This window comes from Acinonyx jubatus, chromosome A3 (assembly GCF_027475565.1).
Source record: "Acinonyx jubatus isolate Ajub_Pintada_27869175 chromosome A3, VMU_Ajub_asm_v1.0, whole genome shotgun sequence".
Taxonomy (NCBI): Eukaryota; Metazoa; Chordata; class Mammalia; order Carnivora; family Felidae; genus Acinonyx; species Acinonyx jubatus.
Window position 1 is genome coordinate 111,180,864 of NC_069388.1, and position 17,063 is coordinate 111,197,926.

General features: G+C 41.2%; 1 protein-coding gene across 9 annotated transcripts in view; it reads right to left on the reverse strand.

Moving 5' to 3' along the window:
- Nucleotides 1-17,063, reverse strand: part of LTBP1 (latent transforming growth factor beta binding protein 1) — a 397,389-nt gene that overhangs the window by 37,225 nt on the left and 343,101 nt on the right. For 5 of the 9 annotated variants that reach the window (XM_027033527.2, XM_027033526.2, XM_027033523.2 and 2 more), the window contains 2 exons: nt 10,953-11,078; nt 7,307-7,450 (listed from right to left, as the gene is read on the reverse strand). The exons of 1 other annotated variant lie outside the window; for it this stretch is intronic. In XM_027033527.2, coding sequence (XP_026889328.2) covers nt 7,307-7,450; nt 10,953-11,078 — 270 coding nt within the window. The remainder of the gene's footprint in view (nt 1-7,306; nt 7,451-10,952; nt 11,079-17,063) is intronic. 3 more of the 9 variants (XM_027033525.2, XM_027033533.2, XM_027033531.2) reach the window with 1 other exon arrangement.

A 17,063-nucleotide genomic window follows, 5' to 3' on the forward strand; every position in this document is an offset into this window, starting at 1 on the left:
ACTTAGATCAACTGCCATCAGTTCATTCAAACACGGACATCTCCTCACTTAAAAACTCATGTTATTTTACATCTTATATATAGCAAGTAAAAAATTTCATAAAAGTGAAAGCACAGTTTGGTAATTAGTAAATTCTTCTATGCTCTTTGAACATGGGAAGAAACCTGATTCAACTCCCCCCCCCCCCAACAAATGAGTATGTTCTCCCTAGCCTTACCTACATTTATAGTATAGATCCATTACAAATACACAGTAAGACCTCAGGAGTTTTATGGCATTTTACAATGTTTGCATTTTAAATACTATGCTCTCACTGTCTTTCATTTTTTTTTCCTATCGAAGGTCTTTTTTTCTAATCAGAAATTATTTTTAAAAAACTGTCTCAATGTTAATTTATTTTACAGGTTAACTAAACACATAAAAAAAAAACCCTACTCCGCCAAATGTAACAGTTCAATGATATTATATGTGGTTTCCTGCCTTTAAAAAAATATGTACGTACATAAAACCTGTAGCGGACCTCTCTAGGAGGAGAACAAGGATGCTCTTTGAGTTCAATTGTCAGAATCAGGAGGATGATTTACACGTGTCCCTTGACAGCAGGGAAACGCTTTCATTCTTCTGTTCTACTTGTTATTTAACCGAAACACATGAAGGAACCATCCGCCCTACAAGGAAGTATAAATAGATCATTCCTCATTCAAGTGTGGCCTCCAATCTATCTCTGATAAAACGAATCAGTACTTAATTCTACAGAACTAGCTGGGAATGACACCATAAATACAGAGGGGATACACTCTTGAATGTCGAGATGCAGTTTGATTCAAGAGGTAGTGAGTGTCTGCCATAGGTGAGGTAGTGAGCAAGGTTACAGGGGACGCAAAGATGAGTAAGGCAGAGTATAAGGGTCCTGCCGCCCTGCCAGTGGCTTTGGACTTCACGCTGTAGGCAGCGATAAGCAGCTAAAACTTGTGATGAGCACTGGGTGTTGTAGGTGGTGATCAATCACTATATCCTACACCTGACACTAGTGTTGCACTGAATGTTAACGAACCGGAATTTAAATAAAATCTTGAATAAAAATAAATATAAAACCAGATTCATGTTTTGAAAACATCAATGGTGGCAACAGCGAGGAAGAGGAATCGGTGGGAGGGGATGGAGGGAAGTCAGGAAGCTACCGCCATGGTCCAGGTAAGAGCTGCTGAAGGACTGGCCCAGGGCAGTGGTAACACAGGAGCAGGGAGAGCTGAAGGACACTGTTGAGATAGAATTGGCAGAATGTTCTGGAGGCTTGGATGAATGGGGAGAAAAATTAAGGTGTGATGTCAGGATTTCCAGGACTGATGTTTGGCAATTAATGAGTGAACACAGATTGGAGAAGGGATGGTAATGAATTTGGTTTGGGGATAATTTCAGGCAGATACACTGACAAGACACCCTGGGAGAAAGGGCAATAGGCAGCTGGAAATAGGAGTGTGGCTCTGTGGACAGAGGCGGAGGCAGAAGATACTTGGCAGGCTGTATCACGTAAGTAAGAGTTGACTCAGAGAAGACGATTAAATATCCCAACAGAAGAACAGAGAGTAAAAAGAGGCCTAAACATGCAACTCCCCGGGACATTATTACTTAAGGAATGGGCTGAGGAAAAAGAGTCTGGAAACGAGAAAGAAAAAGACCAGAGCAAGAGGGAGGAGGATGGGGGAAAGAATGTCCTAAATCAATCAGAAGGAAAGCAGGAGGAGGGAAGACGGGAAACCACGGTCAGTTGTTTCACAAGAAGGAATGAGCAGCGAGACGAATGGCTTTAGCATGTAGGTGCTCTCCACTGGCCCAAGGGAAAGGCGCTCTGTGCAGACAAGCCTGGGGGCCCTGGATCAAATGGGGGACAGTTCTGTGGAGGTAGGTGGAGCCTGGAGGTCCTCATCAAAGAATCTGAAGGCCAGCACAGTGACAGAGATTATTCCTGGGTGGTGCCACTGTGGGGGATTTTCATTTTTGATATATTTTTGTATAAGCCAATTTTCTGAGAAGAATATGCATTGTTTTAAATAAAATCACATGCATTATTTTTTTTCAAAAAGAAAGCCAGTTTAAAAAAAAACGTTTATTTATTTATTTTGAGAGAGAGACAGAGAGTGTGAGCAGGGGAGGGGTAGAGAGAGAGGGGGAGAGAGAATCCCAAGCAGGCTTTGCACTCCTGTTACAGAGCCCCACATGGGGCCCGATCCTATGAACCCAGAGATCACGGCCTGAGCCAAAACTAACGGCCGGACCAACTGAGCCACCCAGGTGCCCCAGGAAGCCAATTTTTAGAGGTTGGAGTCATGGGGTCCTCGGCCTCAAGAAGGGGAATGGCAAAGTGGAAAAGATCCCAGGGTTAGGTTCCCGCACAGCCCTAGCTGTGGGACCCTAAGAAGAGCATTCAGAGTTTCTCCTTGGGCCTTGGCTTCCTGACAGGTAAATACAGGAGCTGGGCTAGAAAACCATGAAGGTGCTTCCTAGTTGTAGAAGCCTAGGCTCTACCTTGTGATGTGAGAATAAGCTCTCAAATACATTAGAGAAAAATGGATATTTAAGAAAACGCTGCAATAAACTGCATAAAGAACAATTCTTCTATAATGCAAATAATCACTCCAGTTTATGTTGTATAATTTCTGATCTTGTTTATTTGCTTTTCTTCAAGTGAGGAACACCTGCCTCGATTATAACATATCTTTTTTGTGTTCTTTTCCTTATACCTTCTGTTTTAAAAATAAGCTCTGTTCCTACCCCAGAGTCTCCTCTGTGCACCAATCAAGACAGAGAGCAGCATTTTGTGGGTAAGGCTTGAAGGCTGCAGTTGCCAAGACCACATATTTACTGCTTCTTTTAGAGTGCCCGAGGACATAAAGTTTTTATGGAGCAATTATCACAGGCACTGAGAAAATAAAAGCATCAGGCTATATTTCATATCCATACCCTCTTACACGTGATGAGTGGCATGGACATTTTTTAGTTCTTTCTGTTGCAGGTGCTTTTAGGCAATGTACAACAATGTAAATCAGTGGCCAAAGGCCCAGGCAGTGAAAACCATTAGACCAGACCTAAAAAATATTAGGTGGGAGCCAAGAAGTAGTTTAGAAACAAAAACCCTAGGACATTAAAATTCAAAAGTACCATAAAGGCTACCTGGTACAATACCCTGCTGGGAAGGGGGTACCCTTCGACCAGTGGGTATCCCACTTGTTTTGGGACACGTCTAGGGAAACACCCATAATTTCATGACCATTACCTATCCTTAGTTATTGGAAAATTCTGTGCACTGATCTGCAATCTGCCTTCCTGACATCACCCCTTGGCTCCTGTTCTGTCCTCAGTACGATACCACTGTGGATTGTGCTACTGCTCATTGGTGGGATCCCCTCCGACCTGGGGAAATTTAGCAGCTTAGTAAAATTCATCTTTCTTGCAAATTCATCTTTCCTTTCCAAATTACTTTTCAGGAAGGATGAGATCAGAGCTGTTGGTCTAGAATGTATATAGTGAAATTATTCTGAATCTTTGTTAAAAACCCTCACTTAAATTTGGTATAAAAAGTTTTGTTCTGTGTAACGGCAGATCCTTTGATTGGAGCAGGATACAAACTCTTCTAGATGGCCCCCATTTAACCAACTTGTTGCGTTAACCAATGTTCTCTTGCCCTCTGAAAGGCACCCAGGCCTGTGCCCACAGCAGGTGGAATGCTCACAGCCAGGAAGCTGCTCTTGGGCAGAAGCACACATTTCCTGCTCTCACATGCTGAGCTGTATGCTGACCAAGACTCATCTGTGATTATTCTCAAACATTCTGTGCCAGTGTATTAATTACTGTAATTACATAATTAAACAGTATATACACCAATAAAGTATGAATTGCGAGGAGTTGTTTATAGAACAAGTTAAAGACTAAAGTTGATTCAGTAAATGGAACGCTATCAAATTAGGTGTGGATAAGACAACTGTAGGGGCGCCTGGGTGGATCAGTCAGTTAAGCATCCGACTTTGGCTCAGGTCATGATCTTCCAGTTTGTGAGTTCGAGCCCTGCATCAGGTTCTGTGCTCACAGCTCGGAGCCCGGAGCCTGCTTCAGATTCTGTGTCTCCCTCTCTCTCTGCCCCTCCCCTGCTCATGCTCTGTCTCTGCCTCTCTCTCTCAAAAATAAATGTTAAAAAAAGACAACTACACAAAAGTTGAGAAAAACGATAAAAATCTAGAGGAATTTTACACTCACGTACTTGGCAAAGGCCTTTAAATTCTTTCTCCCTTTAAAGTAGGTGGTGGAGATCATGCGTAATGTAGTTTATGCAAGACAAGCCATGCAGGACTCTTAAGAGTGGACTTGTACTCAAAACAAGTTCTCGGCCCTCCTTCAAAGATTGGCAAATGAATGTACATTGATACGCTTTAAGTGAAAATTTAAATATTTAGAAACTATATTATCTTTTCCAGGATTCCTAGCTTCAAATGCCTTTTCAAACGGCAGGTCAATTAAACAGCCCTGCTCAAGTCGGGCAGAGAAGTCTCCTACTGCAGTTGACAGCTGGCCTGCCTCTCAGGACCCTGACAGAGAATTGCTCAGATGAAGATATCATCGTAGACAATCTGAAGGCTGCATATAATCAGTTACAGTTCGCCAGGAACTCTGCAGATTGAGGTATGGTAGAGCTGCCAGAAACAAGATAAATTAGTCAGATTATACTGACATGGACCAATAAAAACAACTGGGTATGTATAATATTTAGCAGAAGCCAGAGAACTATGGGGAAAATATGTAAGAAACCATAAAAGAAAAGATTAGATACAAAGAGGAAGGAGAAACTATGTATCTATTGGCAGCTTTATGAAGCTGAGTATTCAAAACCAAGTTCTTTAAAAACGCAGGACAGTACTTAGTGAATTCTGACTGGAAGAACTTTCCAGAAAGAGTCAGTCAGTCGATGAGAGCGAGGACTCTAAGGGAGGAAAAAAGGCAAAGCAAATGTTAGGGACTTAATTAAAGAAAAGCTTAAAAACAGGAGATGAGGAACAAAGCTTACAAAATGAATCACTGTACAGTTTTAAGCAGCAGTTAAAAAAAATTTTTTTCAAGTTTATTTATTTGAGATCTTGAAAGAGAGAGGGTAGAGAGAAAGGGAGTGAGAAAGAACCCCAGGAAAGCTCTACACCATCAGTGCAGAGCCTGATGGCGGGGCTTGAACCCATAAACCGTGAAATCATGACCTGAGCCAAAATCACGAGTCAGATGTTGAACCAACTACACCACGCAGGCGTCCCTAAGAAGCCATTTATGATGAACTACTCCAGTTCACCAAATATGATTCAGATGGTCTCACGATCCTATTAAGGTACTATTAATCTCCAAAAAAAGAAATGAACAAACTTTAGGATCCCAGACATTTACCTAAACTGAATCTACGTGAAGTGAATGAACCATTCCTTGATATTTACGTAAACTGAATCTACGTGAAGTGAATGAACCATTCCCTGATGTTGCTGAAACATTCCAGCAAAAAAATACCTATCTAGGAAAAAACATAGTTAAAAAGGTCCACCATTTCAGAAAAGATCATAAAAGGATGAGAAATAGATATCCCTTAAGTATTTGGATCATAGCTTACTATTTTAATACTTCATATAGTACTCTGCCATTAACAAATGCCTTTTACATATAGGATTTTTTTTTAAATCATAAAATTCTGTGAGGTAAACAAAACCTTTCTATTTTACAAGTGAGAAAACCAAACCTCATAAATGTGGAATGATATGCCCAAGCTTACACAGCTGGAAAATCGCAGACCACCATGGTTATTCCAATTTGAGGTAGTATAAGAAATTTAGAAAATAAAATAAAAGGCTAAAATTTCCATTAATTCCAATAATTATCTATTTTATGTGTCCTCCTCTTCCCTCCTGCCACATACTGTAATCACTGGAACAGTCCATTTTGTGACTTAACATTGTACTATATGCATTTATCTGGACTACGTAACATTCGTAGGAATCATTTAATGAGTGTACAATATGATGATATGTGAATTATTTCAGTCAAATACTACAATACTATAATATAGTACACTATACTCTACTACAATAATGATGCTATAATACTATAATCTTTCAGTCAAATACTATAAATTCACCATCATACCATGGGCGAGGCACTCCTCTACGGAACTAAAGACAAATAGGAAAAGGCAGTTACTTAACCAATCGCATTATGGGCCAGCCAGGTTTTTACCTGTGTGTTTGTTTTTGCTATTTTAGGAACAACTAAGATGAAAAGTGTTCTCTCTACAGCTCATGTGTCACAGAGGTGGTCACTAGAACGAGGAATAACCCCTCCCTCCAGCAATACATCACCTCTTCCCCCTCACAGACAGTGTTTTTGAATTACACATTGTATTGTCTTTTTGTGTAATTCTGTAATTCTGTACCCTTCCCCTCTATATCTAACAAGAAGAATAGGTGTACGTGAAGATATTTTTAAATTGCATTTCCTTTTACTTGCAAAGATGGTTATTTCATACAGAACAAGTGTGCCCTGTTGAGAAGTAGTGAGAGCACTCTTAGACACATGGATAGAAACAACCGAGATTGAGCAAGAAAGTCAAATGGCCAATGTTTCATTTTATTTGGCTCTCAAATGATCATTTGGTCTTTTGCTTTCGTTAAAATATAACCAGGCTATAGCTACATGGCACAAACTAAGAGAGTGATCTGGAAGTTGATTAATTTATCTGGAAACCCATCAGTTCTCCATTTCAATTCGTGCCCTGACGACACAGACTAAATCAAATTTTAAATGAACGCAAACACAGCCACTCTCTGGGCCAATTTCTGAAAAAACACCTTAAGTATTCCAAGTGGAAGTCTTTGTAGATCCTGAGAGGCCTATATGTTGCTTTTAATTTAGAGAAGTGTCAAGACACGTTTCTCCAAGGGCCAAGAAAGAAAGATTATGCAACCTAATGAGATGATGCCATATTAAACCCTGCGCTGATGGCTCTCTCTGAGTTTTAAGCAATTCCCAGTGAATGTTCTCATCATTTTGGATCCTTTACCCTACACATGGCGTCTCTGGGTTGGAAAGCACAAGAGAGGCCATCTAGCTCAGAGTTGTCACTGACCACATCCTAATTCACTGATAAGGCAGGCTCGGAAAAAGCATGGAAGCTTCCAGAGACAGCAGTGTGCCAGAACATTCGGTTATTTCTTACCTCACTCCCAGAGTGTTTGGCCCAAACCAGTGTAGGTACAAGTCCCCAGGAGGAGCCACTGTGACTTACCTCCCGAGGCCCGGGAGCGACACTCCCCGGTCATGGGGCTGTATTCCTGGTTTTCATCAGCACACACACAAAGGAAGGACCCTTCCACATTTTCACAGAAGGCTTCACCACATACCCCACTGAGCAGCTCGCATTCGTTCACATCTGGAAAAGGGAGCACAGATCAAGTCAGATGTGTGCCTCACCCCTGACAGCTCTCTGTTTTACCAGCTGCGCCAGGGCTCATGGTGGCCACTGGTCACAAATGGTCCCCAGGGAGCAATCAAACCCTTCTAGTATTCTGGGGAAGGGGCTCCTAAAGGCCAGGCTGCACAGTTTGGTTTGTGTAAAAGGACTGTGAAAACACAAAGCAACGTTTCCAAATTCCAATTCCTCTTTAAAGGAATCAAGCATTGCATGTACACTCTGACCATGTAACTTTCTCTTCCTCGACTTTTTGACATAATGAGGTCTTAAATGAAATGACAATGTACTCTCAGTTTTAAATTCAAGGAATATTAGCAAAACTGGCACTTCAGAAATAACATTTCATACATTCATTAAAAAATTTGCTTTAAATCTACTCATATAACTAAAAATACAGTTCTCTAGCCGCCAAGATGTCCATAATTCTACAACCAGAATTCAGGTTGTGTATCCCTTTGGGGAATAAAGGAAAGACCCCTGTAAATATTCGCCAGCATACATTAATCATTCGCATGAAACAAAGTGTTCCAATAACTTATCACTGACCGTGCCTCTAAAAATTCTGTGGGTGTTCCACAGTGTAATTTCTATTTTGCTAAGTGTTTTTCATCTGGACTTTATACTTAATTAAAACAAGTCCAAGAATCTACTAATGAGTACATTTTATTCGATATTATACAAACACATAGCCCTAAAAAAAGGCTAATCCTAATGTCTGACCTTGCCCAATACTACCTTTTACCTGGTATCTTTCAAAGAAATTTTATTAATGAATGTCCAATTCAACAAAGTACCTGACTTGACATCTGAAATGCTCATGTATTTTATGCATTAAACATGTACAAACATCAGCTTTCATGAGCGTGCTCTGAGATGGTTTATACAAAGTTAAATATTTGAGAAATTACCCAAATCATTCAGGGGAAAAGATCTTATTTTCACCTGCTATACCCAGTTAATTGGACAAAAAGTTTATGTATCTTGACTTATTTGGATAATTACCTCAGTTTTCCATTTCACTTTGTATATAAACAGATATAAACCTAATAAGCTGGGTTTTGCTTATGAAAAGGTATTATAACATGAAGGAAAGCAGAGAGTTGGCATATTTAATCAACCCAGACAGTCATAATTTAGACCAGAAAAATTGACTTTAGAAATGTGCCAGTTCATACTTATCAATTTGGTAAATGTCAAGTGGAACTTTCTACTTTCTAGCATGTATCATTTACACGACTATTGAGATCTCCCCCACCAGAATGAATTTACTCAATCCAAAAATATTTTCTAGTTTGTGTCGCTGGGCCAGGCACTGGGGAAATGATGGCCTGACTCCTGTCTTCATGGAGCTTACAGTCAAGTCAGGGAAGTCAACCAGATCATCTCACAGGCCACAACAGATGGAGCACTGGACCTTAAGTGAAGGGGTGGGTTAGGGAAAGGATATTGGAGCCAAGTTCCAAATGAAGGATGAGTGGGTAATAAGCAGAGCTGGTGGGGATTTGGGGGAAGTGAGGGTGCAGGAAGGATCCAAGAAGAGGAAACAGCATGGCCAAATTTTGGTCTCAGGGCTGATTCAACTCTTAAATTCTACAGAACACCCAGCATGAAGTACATATATTAGGTGCTCAGTTAATATTCTTGAGAGTGAATGAGCAAATGACACCTCTGAAGCCCAATAAAATGATACCAAATATTCCTTCTCTAACGGTGGTGTTTTGTAGGCTGAAATGACATGTCAAGATGGGTTTGGTGCACTCATCTGACTGGTTAGAAGTGAACATTAATCGGGGGCTCAGGAGCTGCGTGATGTCAGTGGCCCGACACCTAATATATCTCATCATGCAACAGTTAAAATTTACTGCGCACACACAATAGGCCAAACATTAGTCCCGGGCAGGGGAGACAGACAAGGCTCTCAACCACAGGATCTTGAGGCCTTGGGGAAGGTGGCTGAGGCAGGACACACAGACAGACAATTCCCCCTAAAGTGTGTAAGTACTATGACTGCACCTGCTGAAGGTATGCTGGAAGCAGAAGGAGGGGTCAGAGCTGAGCTTGAGAGAGATGATGGAGCAGGGACAGTGTCTGGGAGAAGAGTGAAAATATCTTCAGGAGTAAGTGGGATGAGCCCAGGCAAGCAAGGGGAGGTCGGGAGGCTCTTCCCTTCCCGGCAAAAGGAGCAAACAACAGCCCAGTGACTTCACAGTTGCATGGGCAACCACAAGTGGTTTTAAAAGGTGCAGAAGGAGGCGGTGATGCTGAGAAGTGGGAGCCAGATCACAGGACCTGTTTAGTCAAAATATTTACACAATTTTTATTGCCTGTATTTTAGCGCAAAGGAGATTAAAGTTGGAGTTGGAACTAGCAATTATGACAGTGCTGGTTTAAAAGCCGTGACTACTCAAGTGAGTGATTTCATCACTAAACCTCCAAATCGACTCTGCTTTCCCTGTTTCATCTGCACAGGAAATGAATTAATGCTTTTAATTGCAGATGTTCAAACTAAGAAGTTGCTAACTCCTCCTCAGACATTATCTGCTATGAAAATGAACAGAGTAGGGTAAAGAAAAAGTCTGATTGTGATGTTCTGAATTTAACCTATCTTCTTTCTCATTTAATGGTTCTAATTGCAAATGTTTCCCAATGAACGCTATTTAAGGAACTCAGAGCTGGGGCGGCTGGGTGGCTCACTCAGTTAAGTGTCTGACTTTGACTCAGGCCATGATCTCACGGTTCGTGGGTTTGAGCCCTGTGTCGGGCTCTGTGCTGGCAGCTCGCAGCCTGGAGCCTGTTTCAGATTCTGTGTCTCCTCTCTCTGTCCCTCCCCTGCTCATGCTCTGTCTCACTGTCTCTCAAAAATAAATAAATCTAAAAAAAAATTTTTTTTAATTAAAAAAATCAGAGGTGATCAGAAAATGAAATATGAAATATGTTGTCTATCTGAGCATGGGCTGGACCCTGTTCTAGGACATCTGATGATATTCAAGATTCCTTCCAGCTCCATCAATCCCAGACAGACCAAAGAAATATAGTTGCACAATCCGAAGCATCATTTTACGGGTGTCATTCCTGGAAAATGAAACTCTTGCCAACACTTTTCCTTAAATACACCGCCTAAGGAGGTACATCTTGAAGACAGACAAGCTACACCACACACCAGACTATTTCCTGTGCAGGAGGGACTCTTCCAGAAGGGCTCCGAACCCGCAGCTGAGTTTCAACAGATGTTCTTTTTTAATATATGTGAAATTCCAAGCCCTACTTCTCTAGTTCTTAATGTCCTGAACAATTTCAGAAGCCATCCTTCTGCGCATCCCCAAAATTGTGTGACAAAATCAAATGATGATGAATTCTGCCCAAATTACCTTGTTTATTACAACCTCTCCTGGTGTTGATTACATTTAAGTGGGGGAGAGGGGATGTGAAACACGTTGGGGAAAGAAATCTAAAAACTCACCCACACACCCTTGCCCATCCTGTGGGGCCTGAAAGCCCTGATAACAGAGGCAGCGGAAGGAGCCAGCCGTATTGTCACAAAACCCGTGACTGTCACAAACAGTGTTGTTTACACATTCATCAATATCTGCAAAAAAGACATCTGACATCAGACACAAAGCACAGACTGACAAACACCAGATATTAATGGATAGACAGAGGTGCTCAGCACACCCCGGTTAGCATGAGATGATCACGTTTACACAGAATGAACTTTTAAAACATTTTACATATCAATAAAATGTTTTGATGAAAATGTCTTCATAGACAAATGTTGGGCTCTGTGAGAAAACATTTACTTTGCCTCAGGAAATGTTTTCAAATGGAAATGACTGCTGTAATTGCCATGGTCATATTTTCTACATGTTTTCTACCCTTTATTTCCAAGGACAGTATACTACCCTACAAGGGAAATACGTGAAAGTGTGGTCACCTTTTTGGATCGTGGCCCATGCTCACAGTTCTATCTGAGGAGGTGGGGCCGACAGAAGCCCTGACCTGCCTGGCTGTTTCTCACTCAACCCTACAGATGACCTTGGTCAAGTCTCAACAGCATTCCCAGGAAGGGAGGAGAGAAGGAGTGGGAGGAGGGGGAGGAAGACAGAGAATCTGATGAGTTCAGCAGCGTAACCAGCCGGTCTTGACTTATTCACAAGAGAATATCTGCTGTCACCAAGTTAGAGTCACTTCAGGTCCTAAGCATCAATCTGCTCCAACTAACTAGCAGTGGCCGACTTGTAAATTCACTGTGTTCTCTATAAACATGATGGTAGTGGTCCTGAGCCTTTTTTCCCCAATAAAAATGTTCTCATAAAAGTGATGTCTCAATTATAACCTTATAAACAGACTTTGAGATACACTTTTTTATCGTTACAGTGACTAATTTACTTCTCCCTTTTGTTCTTATCTCCCTTCTCCCTGTTACAGCCACACTCCACATTTCCATCTGTTGGGTTCTGTCCTTTCTGCCTCTGGATTACATGGTCCCCAAATATAGGCTTTTGGAGAAACAATTAAGAAAATGCAATTACTGCATCCAAATACATGGGAAGATGGCAAATGGTTAAAAAAAATGATACGCAGCCCTTGACAGAATTTAGTTTGGAGGAGTTAAAAACACTGAACTTTCCTCTTCTTCACTTTTCTTTAAAGTTTTAATTTAAGTAATCTCTGCACCCAACATGGGGCTTGAATTCACGACCCTGAGATCAAGAGTTGAGCAATTTTTCCAATGAGCCAGCCAGGCACCCCTGCTCTTTCTAAATTTGTTAACTCCGAGTCAAGAAATGTTCTAGAAGAAAGAGATGAATGCAATAATTATTTGGTGGCTGTCTCACCTCCTTCCCTCATTTTCTAACATAATCAAGAGTAAGTTCAGAGACTGTATCACTTTTGAATTGTAAAAAATAAGTGACTACCCACTTTTCTTAATTTTCTCTACACAAACAAAGCTGTCCCTTCTCCTTTCAAGGCCAAAGCTCTTTCTCCCCTCCTTACCAGTCTCTCCTCCCTCTAGTCCTACCTGAAGCATCCTCAGTTACTTCTACCCTCACGGACTTCAAAAATGTTAAAATTTCAGGGGCGCCTGGGTGGCTCAGTCGGTTGAGCGTCCGACTTCGGCTCAGGTCATGATATCACAGCTTGTGGGTTCAAGCCCCATATCAGGCTCTGTGCTGACAGCTCAGAGCCCTGGAGCCTGCTTCGGATTCTGTCTCCGTCTCTCTCTGCCCCTCCCCCGCTACGCTCGTTCTCTCTCTCTCTCTCAAAAATAAACAAACATTAAAAAAATGTTAAATTAAAGAAAAACATATTAAAAGCTCTTGGAAAAGCATTAACTTATTGATGATGTCACCTACTGTGCTTTTCCATTCATTCTATTGCTGCAAAATGTCTCAAAAGAACTATCTACACGCACTGCCTTTGCTCCTCACCTATCTCATCAGTAAAAACAAGTGGTAACCATACTACTACCAGTGATATTGGTATAGTCCTAAAATTACTGTGAGGACTCAACAAAATAACATGTATAAAGTGCTTATAACATAGCCTGGCATGTGACGGGAAGCATAAAATATAGGCCAACCATTATTATCACTATTAGTTCTCCTCCTCTTCCTTCATGACCTACAAACTCACTTTCTCCCTCTTTATTCAAAGAAGCTCCTCTGAGAAAGGCCACCAAAGGCTGACCTGTCAGTAAAGTTGATGGTCATTTTCCAGTCGGTCATCACCATCATCCTTGACCTCCAAGGCTGGCCAGCTGCCACCTTCAACTCTCTCTTTCATATCCCACAGTGAAATATTATTTGACTTTTTGTTTGAAATATTGTTTGACTTTTAAAATTTTTTAATGTTTATTTTTGAGAGAGAGACAGAGAATGCACGGGGGAGGTGCAGAAAGAGAGGGAGACACAGAAGCCGAAGCAGGCTCCAGGCTCTGAGCTGTCAGCACAGAGTCTGACACAGAGCTCGAACTCATGAACTGCGAGATCATGATCTGAACGAAGTTGGATGCTTAACTGACTGCGCCACCTGGATGCTCCAATTCTTGTTTGACTTTTAACTGCTTTGGCTGGACCTGACCCTTTTGCAGCCTGAAGGTGGGTCTGCCAGGGCTTGGGCCTCCCTAGGACCTGCTGCTTCCTCAGTGTTGCTTTGTTCCACCCTTTCCAGACAATCTGGACTTCAATTACCATCATCCCTGGAAGGAATTCCGAAGCTTCATCTCTAGCCAGAAGATCTTTCCTATTCTTAATCATTCCCATTTCATCTTCTGGTATAATCTCAAACTCATCAAGCCTAAAACCAAATTCACTGTATTCCTCCTAAGCCACACTTCCTGAGCTTACTGACAAATCTCTCTGATTTCTATCCTTGTTTTTTTACCTCCATCTCTTACTTCAACTTAAACCAAAAACTCAGTGACGTTATTTCACATCTAAAAAAATGAATCTCTCCTGCAAGATCTAATACAAAGATGATATGCAGTAAGTCTGTTCTGATGGCTTTCCAATGTCAGCATAAGGCTACAATTTATTTACTGATCACAACAGTAAGAGTAACTACACAGTATCATCAAATTACTTAACACAGATCACTGTTAATTTTAGACTTACGGAAATGTTATTTGCCAAAAGATTATTTGCTGAGCCACAGAATTTAAGGGCTGGAAAGAAACTCAGAAATCCTTCACGTTACCAATTATATGCTGGTGATTCCCCAGTCTTTCTCAAAGGTTGACCTCTGTCCTTTGAAAACCAGCTCTTTGATACTACGGGACATTTTCATGATAAATGAACTTATTATCACTCTTCTCCTCATCTTCAGTTCTCCTACATTCTCTTTATCAGAGACTCCAACCAGTCACCCCAGCCAGAAATCTTAGGGGCATGCCTCCCTCTCTCCTCAGCCCTGTCCCTCCCCTATCATACCCTCTTATCTATCCTCCCCATACTTCTTATCCCCAGCTTTGCCCTCCCTCTCATCCATTCTCCACAACTGCAAACCTGTCAGTGAGACTCCCTTGCTCAGAATATTCAGTTATCTCTTCTTAGCTAGAGGACACCAACCACTCTCCATGACTGAGTACAGAGGACCCTTCCTCCTTGGGCTCCTGGCTAAATATCTGGCCAGAGTTCTTAGCCCAACACTTCCTTCCCAATTTATGCTCCAGCCCTCTCAGCATACCAGAGTTTCTTGAAACCCCGTGGTCTTTCATTTCTCAGTGACATGGGACCACCCCCCGCCATGCCCCGCCTCTACTAGAAAGTCTCCCCATTATCCGCTTTGGTCAGAAACTCCTCCAGGCTGATCAGGAATCACCCCAAGGGACACCTCCCACACAGTAGACTCCATGGTCCCTCCTCTCTGCTCCCAGAGCATTCTGTGCAATTGCTGCGCTGATCAGGGCCACTTTTTGGGGTGGAGAACCTTCGACAGGCTCTCACCAACAACCTAGTGCTCTACTTCAATGAGACTGTAGATAGTAAAGAGGGAGGAAAGAAAACCAGTGCCTAAAAATCTGGTGGCTTTTCAGTCCAGATTCTTGAAGTAAAATCTCTTGCTTTCCTTTTTACTAATCCTGTGCAGTTACAGGAGATGATGACTTCGTGTTAATGACCACCAGCTCGGGAACTGAATAAGTGACCTTAAGGTGAACAAGTCCTGAGATGGTTGTGAATTACTGGGCGCCTTGCAGTCTCAGACTTAATGTACCAGTGATTAACACACAGAAAGTTTAGATGAGCAATATTTTGGATTTGAATGAATAGGAAAAAATAACGTGGAATGCCTGCTGGAGACGAGCTCTTCAGCAACTAATATTTTATGAAAATGATACACTCTAACTCTCCACAGTTTCATGTTTTCAACAAAGAGGTGAGGTAATAGCTTAATAAGAGGACAACATTTGTTTTACTTCTCTGATGACCTGTATAAAACAACATTATTTCATTAGAACTCTCTTTGATGATGTGAGCGCTGAGATATTTTTCCATTGTTAGCCCTGTCTGTGAACAGGAATGGCTATAATTAAGATCAACTCTATAAAAATAAAAATATGTTAGAAGAAAAGCCCTACCAAGATGCAAGTTTCATGAAATGGACAAGTGAAAGCCGTCTTGTTTTGTTGAAGTTGATTTTTGAATATGAAACTCAATTTTGAAAGATGCTAATAAGACAGGTTTTCTCTTTGCTTCATGAATGGCCATTCTATTAAATTACTGAAACCAATTTTGCTTAGACATCTGGAAAAGCCATAATGGCATTATCACCACTCATACTGTCTACCAGAGGAATGACAAAGAAATGACTGTCCAGAAACTTCTTGACTGGCAACCCTGATGAATTAGTTATGCCCCCTGTAAGAACTGTTAATTTCTTGTGTGAGTTTTTGCTATTAATATTTTACAGAGCAAGGCAGATATAAATATTATGGATATGGATTCATGGAAGAATGACACAGACCAAGGAGATTAGATCGCTGACATGAATCCTCTAATAACAACATTAATATAAATGCCAGAAAGAGAAAAAAGAGCATCATTCTGGATGACTGGAACTACCAGTGGCTTGTTTTTCAAGTAGCAATAGTGTCAATGACTGGACAGGCCCACACTGTGAAGATCTTAACCTCTGACCCATTTGGTAGATCCATTTTCCTTGTCCATATGCTTTTTACTTGGTACATTTTATCAAAAGACCGAAGTTTTTCAAAACCTACTAATTATTATCGGGGATTTTATATGTAAGAGCAGAACTCCAACCATATTCCTCAAATTCCCAAATAAAGGTATAAATGGTGTCACCTTCCCACTTAGGTAAAGTGAACTATGAAATAAGGTCAAATAACGGAAAAGAGGCATGATTTTCTAAAAGGTAAACCTTATTTACCCACCAGAAAATTACAACTACATTCAGACTTCAACAATGAAATTCCTAATAAAACGTCAAGGATTCCATTAGACTTTCTGTACTATATCCCTCCAAGTATGGGTGTGGGGAGAAAGGAGTATTTGTGGATATTTTGTCAATGAAATGATTTGGTTTTCTTTCTCTCAAACACAGTTGCCAGCTTGTTGTGCTGCTTCTTCTTTCTTAACATGTCCTATCTTTATCTTTGTTTTATTGATTTTCTCTTTCTTTATTCTGAGTAAGACACAACTACCTGTTGGAAAAAAGAGCTCACTAATGAGCCTTTTGCTGCCAGGACACTCTAGAAAGACAGATGACAGGAACAGGTCCCAGTTCTGATCATTCACTGGAAAATCTCCACAACTGCATGGTTGAGAAGAAAAAGGCTTCCTGTCATCAAACCTTTTGTATGTGAATGATGGGGTTCATCTCAACTTGAAGGGACTTTGAAGATTATTCAGTTCAACCCCTTCATTTAAAGAACTAGAAAGCTGAGGCCTAGGGAGGCAAAGTAGCTTGCCTCAAAGTTACCCAGTCAGAGCTGGCAAAGGAACAGAGTCTAGTGTAGGAACAACCTTCTGAATCTACTTTTGTGGCTCTACTCACCACAGCCTCTTGTGTGGTTCTACTCATCAGAGCCTCTTGCGTCCCATCACGGTGA